At 44.1% G+C, this 13,055-nt stretch overlaps 2 protein-coding genes across 4 annotated transcripts in view; one reads left to right on the forward strand and one right to left on the reverse strand.

The window, feature by feature from the left end:
* The window catches only part of lrch4 (leucine-rich repeats and calponin homology (CH) domain containing 4), a 29,713-nt gene extending 29,264 nt beyond the window's left edge, over window positions 1–449 (reverse strand). For all 3 annotated transcript variants that reach the window (XM_084916278.1, XM_084916268.1, XM_084916260.1), the window contains exon 1: window positions 58–449. In XM_084916278.1, the coding sequence (XP_084772404.1) occupies window positions 58–229 (172 nt within the window). In that variant the 5' untranslated portion in view covers window positions 230–449. The remainder of the gene's footprint in view (window positions 1–57) is intronic.
* Window positions 450–10,993: 10,544 nt separating this feature from the next.
* LOC146391782 (histone H2A.Z) lies at window positions 10,994–12,734 on the forward strand. The gene is made up of 5 exons (XM_084917557.1): window positions 10,994–11,104; window positions 11,404–11,481; window positions 11,626–11,739; window positions 11,817–11,946; window positions 12,172–12,734. Exons 1-5 carry the CDS (start codon window positions 10,994–10,996, stop codon window positions 12,231–12,233), a joined length of 495 nt encoding a protein of 164 aa, XP_084773683.1. The 3' UTR covers window positions 12,234–12,734.
* The last annotated feature ends 321 nt before the right edge of the window (window positions 12,735–13,055 follow it).

Raw genomic sequence — 13,055 nt, forward strand, 5'->3', positions numbered from 1 at the left:
TAGCATGATGGCAGGAAGCTTTTTCAACTTACTTAGAAAAGTGAAAAACAAGCTAACCTGCGTGTGTTATGTCGGACAGGTCATAGTTCTTGGCGCTCCGAGGAAACTCCTTCAGTTTACGGTTTGACAAGTTGAGAGCCCCGCTCGTGGCAGCCTCCTCGAGCGCTTTTTCCACGCTACGACTGGCCGCTACTGTGGCAGGCAGCTGGGCTCCATCCCCAGCAGCCATCAAACGTACAGGTCTACCTCCTCTTACACTTTGTTTGAAGCGTCCACTCCACGTTCATACCCTGTAGGTCCGTGTAAAATCCAGAGTGGGCGTTCTTCGTGGACACTTTCAAAGCAGGGAATTATTTCTTTTTTTAACGCAGGCTTCGCTCAACAACGGAAGCTCTCGATTCCGTTACTGAACGAGGGGCTGTCAATCTTCCAGGAAGTCGCGCCAAGCTACAAAATGTCGCGACTGTTTTACGGGAAGCCCGGGTCTCTCCTTCAAAATAAAATACCAGAACCAAAATAAAATAGTGTAGTAAACCTCCGACGGTTATGAGTGCTGCTCTGTATGTGGCAGGTTTTTAGCAGAGCAAACAGAAAAATAACATTGCACCAATAAAAGAGCTCACAATACTGACAACTGTGCATATTTTAAGTGACTAACTAAACTCATTTTTAGCAATAGATGATATGGTTTGGACATTTTATCGTCAGTTGTGATAATTTTAGATTCAGATTTGGACTTCTAGGCTCCTCGTTACATGAAGAAGAATTGCAAAATGTTGGGAACTGTAACACTGGCACTATCACAAGGGTTCAGTTTAGAATGAACTGGGTTTACAGCACATATCTATTCGCTTTACATGTCAAATGATGTACGGTCCATCACAAAGAAATATATAGAGAAATAAATGTTGATAGGTTACATGAAAAGTAGAATAGCCTTTTATTATCATTGTACATGTACGGTGAAATTGTGGGTGCTCCACACTAACTGTGCATGAAATGGTAAATGGCCTGTATTTGTATAGCACTTTACTAGTCCCTAAGGACCCCAAAGCGCTTTACACATCCAGTCATCCACACATCCACACACACATTCACACACTGGTGAATGTGTGTGTGGAATAAAATATAAACAGTTGTACAGCAAGAATTAATAACAGCCAAGAGGAGTACATACAAACAAGAGAACCATATACAAAACAGGAGGAGGGCGCACATTACAGGTTGCAAACTGATGAAGGTTAATCAGACCATGGCTCAGATTGGTAAGTGGGTGGGTAGGGATGGGGTGTGGGAGGGATAGTGTTTGTTAACAGTCTGAATGGCCAGAGGGATGCAAGGGATACAGTAGAAGGCCAGCATCAGCTTCTGGTCCAGGTTATTCTTCCTCCGTGTCCTGAGGAAGTGTAGCTGCTGCTGAACAAGGCTTGGTTTGGGCCAGGAGTACAGGAGGAGGCCCTAATCTATACTCAGTACAGAATATTTAAGTGTCCTTCCTGAATGTGGCTTAAACTCTACAATAATCAGGACTGAGTTAAGTAAGGTTAAATTAGAACACGTGGGTTAAACCTCATAAGGACAGGTAATCATACATAGTGCTGAAAGTATTCATGGGTTCAAAATACATATATTAAATGAAAACTGTGCAAAAATGATTTCTGTTGAATATTTGCTGCTCATTGTGGAACTGAGGTATAGAATTAGTAAAAAGGTTACTGTGACCATTTAATCCTCTCTGAAACCGAGCGTAGAATTTAAAAAGAAATATTGAATCACAAGTTCCACCTTTCCAACTAGAATGATCTTTGTAGAAATTACGACTACATACGCTCACCGTGATGACTGAAATCCAGTTGTATGGTTGCATTACCCTCAGCACCAGGTGCTGATGGGCAGCTGATGGAAACATGACAACCACCTACACAAACACTCATTCTTGGCGACCTCCCACACTGTGGTCGACTTGGCCAGCAGCACTGGGAAATTTGATGTAGACACTGCTCAGTTCACAAATATCCCTGCAGACTTTATCTGCCAGTTGACCCCTATTAATGAGTACAGAAATCACGTGCCTGTTGGTGTTCATTTAGACCCTCACTAATATTGCCAAACAAAAGTTAAATCAGTCTCCATGAAGGATTAATTTAAAGCCTCTGTGCAGTCACAGCACTCCTGGTTAAATCTGTAATTATTCAAAAGTCTTGAAAAACTAATTGCTTTGAACTAAGACAGATGAAATGGCCATTTGAATTAGCTTTGTCTATTAAGCCTTATAACGCAGTTATGTTGCCTATTCTGGGTTTTATTTTGTTAGGATTAACCGGAAGTGAAGCAACGGTGTGTTTGTCGACGTAGCTTTCACGGGGGTTATAAGGGGTGCGGCCAACGCGAGGGTAGAGGGAAGCATGGGCGTCGCCTCAATGAAAGTATTTTTGAGGCAGACTCGAGGAGGCGGAGACTGTGTGAAGCCTGTTAATATAATAAATGTATTTATATCTACATTAAAGTTTCAGAGTGTAAACTTTTTACAACACAATCATAATCACGCAAGCTTTTTCCAAATGAAGGCAGAGCCAGGTGAGCCAATAACAGTTCCACTTATCTCACTGAAGTTAATGAAATTTTCTTTAATCTTTCATTTTCATTACAGTACCGACGGGATTAAATTCAATATTACTGTGTCCAGTATTTTCATGTTTCAAACATCCATATGAGACATACTATAGCTATAGTTACAGAGTGATTTCACTGTGTGTTTGTGATTCGGATGCATTCCGGTTTGCAGTGTGTGGCTCTTGTTGGAGGGTTGTTTGGGTTTATAAATAGTTGATATAGAGGATTCATCATCCTGCAGGAATCATAGGTTTGTCCTTCTTTAATCTACATTCAATGTCCCCATTTTAAAGTGTGATGGTTGTAAAATAGTTTACATTATTAAAGAAATGCAGTTTCTTATTCCTTTATTTCTTCTGGCAATGTGTTGTTTCAGTTCTCTGACTGATCGTTGATAATTACAGTGTAAATAATGTTTGTTTATTCTCCACCATAAGTTTGTCACGGTCCTGGATTCTGAGCGTAGCAGAATGTTTTAGTTCTGTTCAATATGATGTTTTCCACATAGTCTGTTCTTCATTTACATCCTTTTAAGTTTGTATTTAAGTTTAAATCTGAGTTTATTTTTCACGAGTCTACTCTCTGATTTCCCTACTTTTATCCACAGTTATAGTCCTTCCCTACTCTTCAATCTTCTTACCCTGTTCCCTGTTCTTAAGTCAGCTTTGGTGTCAGATGTTCACATGTTTTGTTATTTCCTGTTTTATTATAGCTTCTTACCTCCTGTGCACTGGATTTAGCTTTGTGTCCTGTGTTTTGTTTTACCTGTTCCAGCTGTGCACAAAATGTGCACATTGTGCTTTTCATTTCAGGTGGTAGAGCGGGTCACCTACTCACCGGAAGGTTAGTGGTTCGATCCCAGTCTGCTCTAGTCTGCATGCCTTGGGCAACGCCCATGTTCCGATGCATCCATCAGAGCGTGAATGTGAGTGAATGTTAGATAGAAGCACTAAAAACCTTAGATAAAGTGTGTGAATGGGTGGATGCACGAGTTGTATAAAGCTCTTTAAGTGCTCAGTGACAGTAGAAAAGCGCCATATAAGAGTTGTATCCTTTGTCTCACTTCAGTTCTTTGTTGTGTCATACTAACCATTTGTCTGCCTTTGTATATCTGTCACGTCACGAGTCGCCTCGGGGGGACGCCCTAGCATGTTGATCCAAATCGAGCTGACGTTCCATGTGATGCGACGAAAGATGCCCTGACCGATGTATCACGTCATGTGTCGCCAGGGACCCACACCGTTGGCCAAGGATCCTTGTTTCCAGCTGGCACCATGAGGAGGTGGTGTTGGGGTTTCACCAGGCCCTCCCGGATGTAGGCTCACGAGCCAACGCAGCATGGCCTAAATAGTGTGAATCCACTGGCATCCAGTGCGTTAAGAGCATGCCCGAACACCTCAAAGCTAAGATCAACAAGAGAGTCATATGGCCGGTGGCCCTATAGGAGCGGAAGATGGAGATGAAGATGCTCAGGTGGATGGTGGGCGTAACCCGCCTGGATCATGTGACAAATGAAGTTGCCCCAGTCGAAAAGAAGATGAGGCAAGCGCACCTACAGTGGTATGGACACATCATGTGCAGTGTGGAAAATTTGGTGTCAAGAACAGCCCTCTGACTTGACTCTGGAGGCTGCCGACTGCAAGGAAGACCGAAGAAGCGGTGGATGGACGCAATCACCAATCTCGCCGTAGAGGACACCCAAAACTGATCCAAATGGAGGAGACAGAGCCACGCAGCGGACCCCGTGCTGGGAAGACACTAGGAAAGAGAGACTGAGCATGTGTCTGCCTGTGAGTGTTCCCTCAGCTGTTTGGGGTTGTGGACTCTGTTTTCCACCTGTTGGTCTTTGTAAAACATAAAAAAACGTTCTTTCTTGTTCATTTACCCTGTTCAACAAGTAATAGGTGATAACAAGGTTTTTGAAACACAGAAACAAGATAGTGAATAAAAATTTGTTATATGTCACGTTTCATTTAATTATTACAAAATTAGTAAAATCCAACCATAACCAAAGGTGTATACAATTACCCATACAAGTTTCAGCCCCAGCATCCAACATCAGCATGGAGGAGAGGAAGGCACTCACATCACTTACTAATGACAACAATATTATCATCCTTCCGGCAGACAAGTGTAGGTGCACAGTATTGCTAAAACAGAAAGACTATCATGAGAAATAGACAAAAATACTTATGAGGCCTTAAAACCAGACCCAGGTTGTGGTTACAGGAAGAAGGTGACTATGGAGGCAGATGAAACCATGGTCTCGTACGACGTTACATCTCTCTTCACTCGCATCCCAGTCACGAAAGCGTTGCAGGTAGTCCGTAAGAGATTACAGGATGACACCAACCTCAGCAACAGGACCGCTCTCAGCATCGACCAAGTGTGTTTGAACTGTGTCTTCATTCCACCTACTTCACATACAAGGGTCAGTACTACAGGCAGAAACATGGGTGTGTCATGAGCTCCCCAGTTTCACCCATCGTGGCCAATTTGTACATGGAAGAAGCAAAAAAGAGGGCTTTGCAATCCTACCCTGGAACACCACCAAGCCATTGGTTCAGATATGTGGATGACACCTGGGTGAAAATCAAATCTCAGGACGTTCCACAATTCATGGATCACATTAACTCGGTGGACCAACACATCAAATTCACCAGGGAGGATATGAAAAGTGGCAGGTTAGCCTTCTTAGACTGTGAGATTTCCATCAGTAATGAGGGACATCTAAAAGCTGACGTGTACCGTAAACCTACACATACGGATCAGTATTTAAGGACACCCACAAACTGGGTGTCATCAGGACGCTACAACACAGAGCGAACACCATCCCCACTGACACAGCAGCCAGGGAGGCAGAAGAACATCAAGAAGGCCCTGAGTAAATGTGGTTATCCCAGCTGGACTTTTGTCAAAGCTGGAAAGACACCTAAAGAAAGCTCCAGCCGATCCAGGAGAGAAGGACAATTGCTGCCCAAGCGAAAACCTGTAGTGATCCCACATGTGTCAGGAGTATCGGAGCAGCTGAGACACATTTTTTCTAAACACCGGGTCTCTGTGGCTTTTAAACCCCAAAACACACTGCGCCAAAAACTGGTCCACCCCAAGGATCGGGTCCCCCGACACAAACAGAGTAACACAGTACGCTGTTAAGTGCCAGGAGGATTGTCAGGATTTATGCATCGGGGAAACCAAACAATCTCTGTCACAACACAGAAGAGCCACCTCGTCAGGCCAGGACTCTGCAGTCTATTTACACCTACAGGCCAGTGACACTCTTTCAATGATGAGGATGTAACATCCTGGACAGGGAGGAACGCTGGTTGGAGGGCGGAGTCAAGGAGGCCATTTACGTGAAAAGAGAAAGACCATCTCTGAATGGAGGAGGGGGCCTAAGGGTACATCTTTCAATCATGCTGTGTTGCTGTGTGTAACTGTGGTCATAAAAATTACTACAGTTAAATTTTTTTTTTAAATTGTATAGTAGAAAGTAAAAAAAGAGACATTTTTCTGTCGTTTACCCGTTTATAGCTTAATGACTTTGTGTAGTATGAAGGCCAATAAGGGAGGTTTTTATCAGCAGGAAAAGCTGTTAAAGTCCATTCTGCTTGTACTTGTTTGTGGTGCACAGCAGCTCAAACAAGTTGGGAATTATAACATAATAATAGACTAATTTAAACACTCAGACAATGAACCATGGCTACATGCACAAAGACACTTGTATATATATAGTTTATTTTATGTAATACTTAATACTGAATTGTAAACTAAGTCTTTTTAAGGAAGCAAGTTTTTATTCAGTGTTATCATAACAGCTTTATTTTTATGCATTTACTACTGCCAGGGAGAGCACACATGAGGCTAAAGTCCTGGACAAGTTTGAAACATTTCATTGACGAACATGGAAAATGCCTGAAAATAAAAATGAGCATCACTTTATCCTAATTTCACTACTTTACAGATAGACTCTAGGCATTGGCATCCTTCATGTAGTGGAGCCAATGCATCCGAACAGAGGGCGGCCCAGGAGGTAATAATAAAGAGAGTTGATGTGTATCTGGCCTCCTGCTCTGACAGTTTCCTGCTCATGTAAATGTTCGGGCAGCTGATCCCCTTTACTTGGAGTGTAGAGCAGGGGTTCCCCACAGAGTAATGTAATGACCCACCCGACACCCTGTCATGCTTGTCACATTGGGAGTGTTCTTTCAGTACCCAGTACAGTGGTCTCCAGCTTCACTATATAAAGGAGAGAAACCTCATTAGTTTTATCATGCACGCCTGTCCCTCCGACCCCCCTGGCACTGCCCCTTGAGCTCACTGCACCACCCCTCCCTTGCAGCTGAGGCAGGGACCACGCCTCCGCCACAGCCTTCTCTTTACCTGTACGACCGCTGCCTGACACTGCTCCGTCCACTGGACCAGACCTGGGGCGAGATCAGTCAACGGGCTGATCAGTTCCGTGAAGCCTGGCATGAACTGACAGTAGTACCCAGCCAGCCCGTGGTCAAATCCAGTGTTGTGAAAAAACAAGCGGTGCGTACCTGGTCCAGGAGCTCAGCTCCCCTTGCTTTCACTCTGTCTTTCCTCAAACAAAGGAACACTGCAGACTCCTATGGGAGTCACTGACAAACTTATGCTTACAGCTAGATAGCGCAATGAAAAAACACCTCTAAGTACTGGGTGAATCCTACAGAACTAGACATGCAGTATAGAATGAAAATATACATTAGCCACTATTCTCAGGGACCAAGAATGCCTGCGGTGAAAATACTGGCTTTAAGGTAAACCAGTACGAAACAAACATTTAAAGACTACATTTTTTGAACATGAAAGATAAAGTTACCCAAGAGAAAGAAAATTACACTCCTCAAAACGTGAAGTATAAACAGGAAACATCAACAGTTCCCCTAGATATTTTTTTCTTACTTGGTTATCGTCTTAATGTAAGTCCCATGTGACCCCATCATGAGTAATCCACAGCCGGGCTGGGTGGAGCAGGTCGAATCGGACCCCTTTGACTCCTCAGAGCTAGCGGCAGCTGTCTGCAAAGGCTGCATGTGCTCGCGCCGTCTTGGCGGTATAATCGGGAAAACCAAGATGGTCATATTGTTCACCTTGATCCGCTGAAGCTCCCTTGCCCTCGAAAGGATTTTAACACAGTGTAGTAAGTTAGCTACTATGGCACGGGGCCGCTCATGCGTCTTAGTCTTGGGAGCCAGAGTACGGTGAGTGTGATCTAGCGGCGACTCCTCTGGGAGGTCAAAGGCCTCCTTTAGCAACTGCGAATCGGCATCCGTGGACGCTGACAATTGGTTGTCTTCCAGAACACCAATGATGCGGATGTTTTGACACCGGGACTCCAAATCGTCACATTTATCCTCCAACTTGGCCACCGCCTTAGTTAGATGTTCCACTTTTCTCTGGAGGCAGATGATGTCGTCAGTACAGGTGGACAGGGATCGCTGCATCTCGGTAACCGTTACCTTTAGTTAGGTGAAACTCTCCTACTCTACTTTGAGAGCGCTGACACGGCTACTATCGGTGGCCTGGGCCCCAGTCCCCGACTCAGGACAGGTCAAGGGCTCATCAGGAGAAGCTGCAGGCGAGGCTGGATCAAGTTTCCTCATTTAGTCGGCTTTGGTGGCATTTTAGTGACCGAAATATAAAAGTTTACAATTGTAAAAGGTCTTTGATATTGCTTGGGGTCGAGTCAGAGAAAAAGTGCTCAGTAATAATTGAAAAATAGGGGCGGCACGGTGGTTAGCACTGTTGCTGCACAGCAAGAAGTTCCTGAGTTCAATTCCACCATCAGGCCGGGGTCTTTCTGTGTGGAGTTTGCATGTTCTCCCCGTGTTTGCGTGGGTTAACTCTGGCTTCCTCCCAACATCCAAAGACATGCAGTTTGTGGGGTTAGGTGAATTGGTTAATCCAAATTGCCAGTAGGTGTGAATGCGGGAGTGAATGTGAGCGCGAATGGTTGTCTGTCCCTGTGTGTTGGCCCTGCGATAGACTGGCGGCCTGTCCAGGGTGTACCCCGCCTCTCGCCCTATGACAGCGCCCCCCGCGACCCTAAAAAGGATAAGCGGAAGCGAATGGATGGATGGATATTGAACCAATGCCAAATAAGCACTCTTTAAAGGTTGAATTTCCCGTGTTGGCTGGTAATAACTAGCGCAATGGATTAGTTCACTCAACATATTGAGTTATTTTTGTCTCTCATTTTTGTCTTTCATCAGTGACCCAGTCAGCTACTCTCCAGCTGCACTATTTTCCCACCAAAGATTTTGTTTATTTATTTTCTATTTTTGTTTCCGCTCAAGTCCCAGCAGGAAAAATGACATCAGCGCTTCTCACGCTCTTCATGCCTTTTTCTTCTGAGCTGTCCCTCTCTCTCTCTCCTACACTCAGTATTTCCCTCATGTGGGTTGTGGAAACATTGTTAGTTTAATTCATAACGTGATCTCTCCATATCCAGGACATGATGGCTCACACTACAATATTACTGATTTTACAGTATTGTGATGCAGCCATGTACAACAAAGAACCAACAAGACAGCTCTTCTTATGACTTTACAAAAAGTTTTGATGATTTATTTATTTATTTTTTCAAAGTCCATCTGCTGTGTTAGTCAGCCTCCCCTGACACCACACGGCCCCCAGCAGACCCATGGCTGATTTCCTCTCCTGTTAGGGGGGTGGGGGTGGGGTCAGGGGAGGCTGACCAACACAGCAGATCTCCATCAGCTAATCATCCCTCCTCTCTTTTAGCCGGCTGTTGCGAGCAGCGCCGGACTGAGCTGGAGTGTGACAGCTGGAAAGCTGCACAAACAGGCTGACAGGTCCTTCTGTTACAAGCATAGAGCATATTATTGGTCCCCGGTCCTTTGAATGTTAAATCAGTCTAAAGAAGTGGGCATCGTACTGGATTCACTTTATCTGGCCAGGATCGCTCTGATTTTGAAACAGAACTGTGACCCTACTTTCATCTCATAGTACAGACCTGTATCTCTCCTCTCAGTCTAAGCAAAATGACTAACCAAGATCTAATCATCTGAAAACTTATACTGCCAAAATCATACTTCTGGATCAGACAAAGTCCATACCCTGTGGGCATATTCATTTCAACATGCAGAGACTTTGTGATATCATCTACAGTATATCCCTGCTCACAGCAGGGAGGATTCAGTCGTATCTCTTTTTGTGCCGGGAAGGCTTTTGCTCAAGTTGAACGGCCTTTTAGTCGACGACTTTTCACCTCTTCCTGTATCATCTGGGGTGGTTGGAACAAGTGGTGTAAAAGATCATTATGATGCTCGAGCCATTTCCTTATCAAGGCTGAGTGGAACAGAGTCTACACCCAGTCTTTGGCTAAAATCTTGCATATCTGAGCCACAGCTGTAGGAAGTGATAGATTTCTGGCTGATCTTTATGAGTGGCCGTTGCTCTGTCTCTCTCTCTCTTTCTGCCTGGGAATTTTTACAGGTAGCATGTGAAATCTATGTAACACACAGAGATTCATTCAACATTCATTTAGGATGGATGGATGGATGCAGGCTGTAATTAAATTACTTCAAACACAGAGCACCAACTTTTTCTTCAGTTTGCCTTCTTTGTCTGCTTGTGGCTGGTTGCTTTAGCCTGTTGATGGTGTGGCCAGTTGTCCCAGTCAGCACAGGGAATCCCGTTATTTGAAACATTTGATCATGATGCTACAGCACAGTTCTTCCAGTTATACAAGAATAGCAGCAATTTCCCAACCTTAGAGTTAAATGATATTCAGCGCAATTAGATTTCCAGGATATTGCACTGACCTCTGCTCGAGTACATATGTGTTTTTAGAAAAGAGGTAACGTGCAAGACCCTGATAATTGGTACGTGGGGGAGGCGGGGTGAGCACTCTGCTGTGCTTCATATACTAAACTAAATGGTAAATGGCCTGTATTTGTATAGCGCGTTACTTAGTCCCTATGGACCCCAAAGCGCTTTACACTACATTCAGTCATCCACACATTCACACACAGGTGATGGCAGCTACATTGTAGCCACGGCTGCCCTGGGGCGCACTGAGGCGAGGCTTGACCAAATGGGGCTATTTAATTTTACCATCAACTTTGATAGCTTTCTGCCTGCTAAACCCTAAACTGGATAAGCAGATAAGAAGATGAATGTAAGTGGGGACTTTTATCTATACTAAATTAAAAGTTAATGCCATGTGAAAGAAAAACTAATGCCAGCTTATTTCGATATAAAATGGGAAAGAGATACGTCACATAAACTACATTACCCATAAGCTCTTAGAACGGAACCGCACAGAGAGCTCATTTATTGGCTGAAAAGCTTCAGCGGTAATCACGTGACTGCCGTCATCCGGGTAGCCATGGCTGTATATAACGAGCGGCTGTGGGGGGGAGGGGGTCTAGTTCAAACAACAGTCGATATTCAGTGTAGACGGAGGATATTATTTTGGCTGCCGAGTCAGAGTTTCTTTGTAAGTTTTTAAATATGGTACGTATTATATGTCGTATTAACAAAATATTATAACGACACACTCTGTTTAGGTAGTTTATTTGAAATAAATCTTTATTTGGTAGCGTTGCATTTTCTTTATTAGTTAACAGTTGGCCGCTAGCATTGACTGGTATAGTGAATTAGCATGCTAAATACCCACTGGCTTCAGTGGGGAAGCGCTAGCATGGCTAGCGAATATTAAGCGGACCTTAAGTTAATGTTGGGCTACAATAAGGCGCGTTTCGGCGGAGGCACACTAACAGTACTGGTGTTTTACAGGCTGGTGGTAAAGCTGGTAAAGACTCTGGAAAGACCAAGACCAAAGCGATTTCGCGCTCTCAGAGAGCAGGACTGCAGGTTTGTCCCCAAATTTCATTCATTTTCTCGGTTGCGCAAGCACGCGCTATTAGCCAAAAGTCAGTGGTTCTTTGTCGGTGGCGGGCTCTCATCGGGCGGCCAGCACGGCTTTGCTTCTGTTCACTCGTGTCATTATCCCCGCAGTTCCCGGTAGGCCGTATCCACAGACACCTCAAGTCCAGAACAACGAGCCACGGCAGAGTAGGAGCCACCGCGGCGGTGTACAGCGCGGCTATTCTCGAATACCTTACTGCTGAGGTGACCCTAAGCTCCGTTTATCTTGCACTTCGTTGCTTGAAGTGTTGATCTTTTTGTAAAGGCTGTGTCTCTTTCAGGTTCTAGAGTTGGCAGGAAATGCATCAAAGGACCTTAAAGTAAAGCGTATAACCCCACGCCACTTGCAGCTGGCTATTAGAGGAGACGAAGAGCTGGATTCACTTATCAAGGCCACTATTGCAGGCGGAGGTACGAACATTACAGAGAACTGTCTTACGGTCTTATACTCTCGTACTGTAGTGGTTTACACATTTTGTTGAGGCACAAATCCCTTTTGTGTTGCAGCTGGTGTAAAACTGTAACATCAACACTGTTGTGGCAACTCCTTGTTACAAGGGAGCAGCTGAAAGTGGTTACTGAAATGAAAACTTAACTGTTCAAGTATATAAACTGTTATAACATTTATTTTTTCAGGCGTGATCCCGCACATCCACAAGTCTCTGATCGGGAAGAAGGGCCAGCAGAAGACTGTATAACCTGAAGGGTTCAGCAAGTTGTGCCATCTCAGGATGAAGTCTGCATCAAGTGGTTAAATGTCTTAGATTAGTAATCTTACATTATTTTATGGTAGTGTGCATTTACTACTCTGGGTGGGGTTTGTTTTTGGGTTTTTTTGTTTTGTTTTTTTAATAGTGGGCCCCTCCCCTCTCCTGCAGGTTTTTGGGGGTGGGGGGCGGCTCCAGCCGGCTTGTCTTGGATGTATACGTGTATTTGGCCTTTCTGTTTTTAATCTTCACAGCTTTGAAAGGAGCTCACAGCCACCAAACCTAGTCGATACAGAGTACAGGATGTGCATAGCTTTTGTGAAAACTTAAGATGTGCTTATGTGCTTTGTATGTACCTTTAATGCAGACCATCCATTTCAGGCTTGTATTTCAAAGCATGTTCATTCTCTTTACCACTGGACTGTCATGGACCGGTTCATAACCTTGTTGGTATTTTTGGATTCCTGAATAAAGACTGGATTTGGCACAGTCTGAGTGTTTCCCCTAGTCTTTGTCTTATTCTCTTTGAACAGAGTGCTGTGACTTTCCTCTCAATCATGCAGTGATGTATGACTACAGGTGGCGTAATGTGAAGCTTTGGCTTTCATTCCACTTTTGTTCAGTTTTACACAAAATTGGAGGAATGCTAATGGGCCAGTTAGGTGAGGTGGCTTCACGCGGTGTTTTAGATTTTATTTATTTTTAATACTTGAGGTCTATTGAATATTCAAACTTATTTGCTAATATGCACTGAAATTCTCATGGGTGCAAATGACTGAAAAGTCAGAACTCAACCTCTGTGATGGTTGAAGT

Source organism: Perissodus microlepis, chromosome 3 (genome assembly GCF_051167445.1).
Source record: "Perissodus microlepis isolate ML-2025 ecotype Zambia chromosome 3, ASM5116744v1, whole genome shotgun sequence".
NCBI lineage: Eukaryota > Metazoa > Chordata > Actinopteri > Cichliformes > Cichlidae > Perissodus > Perissodus microlepis.

Coding starts and splice junctions, on each gene's coding strand:
- LOC146391782 (XM_084917557.1), top strand. CDS start 10,994: ATGGCTGTATATAACGAGCGGCTGTGGGGGGGAGGGGGTCTAGTTCAA. Junction 11,482..11,625: donor CTCAGAGAGCAGGACTGCAG/GTTTGTCCCCAA, acceptor TTATCCCCGCAG/TTCCCGGTAGGCCGTATCCA. Junction 11,740..11,816: donor TCGAATACCTTACTGCTGAG/GTGACCCTAAGC, acceptor TGTCTCTTTCAG/GTTCTAGAGTTGGCAGGAAA.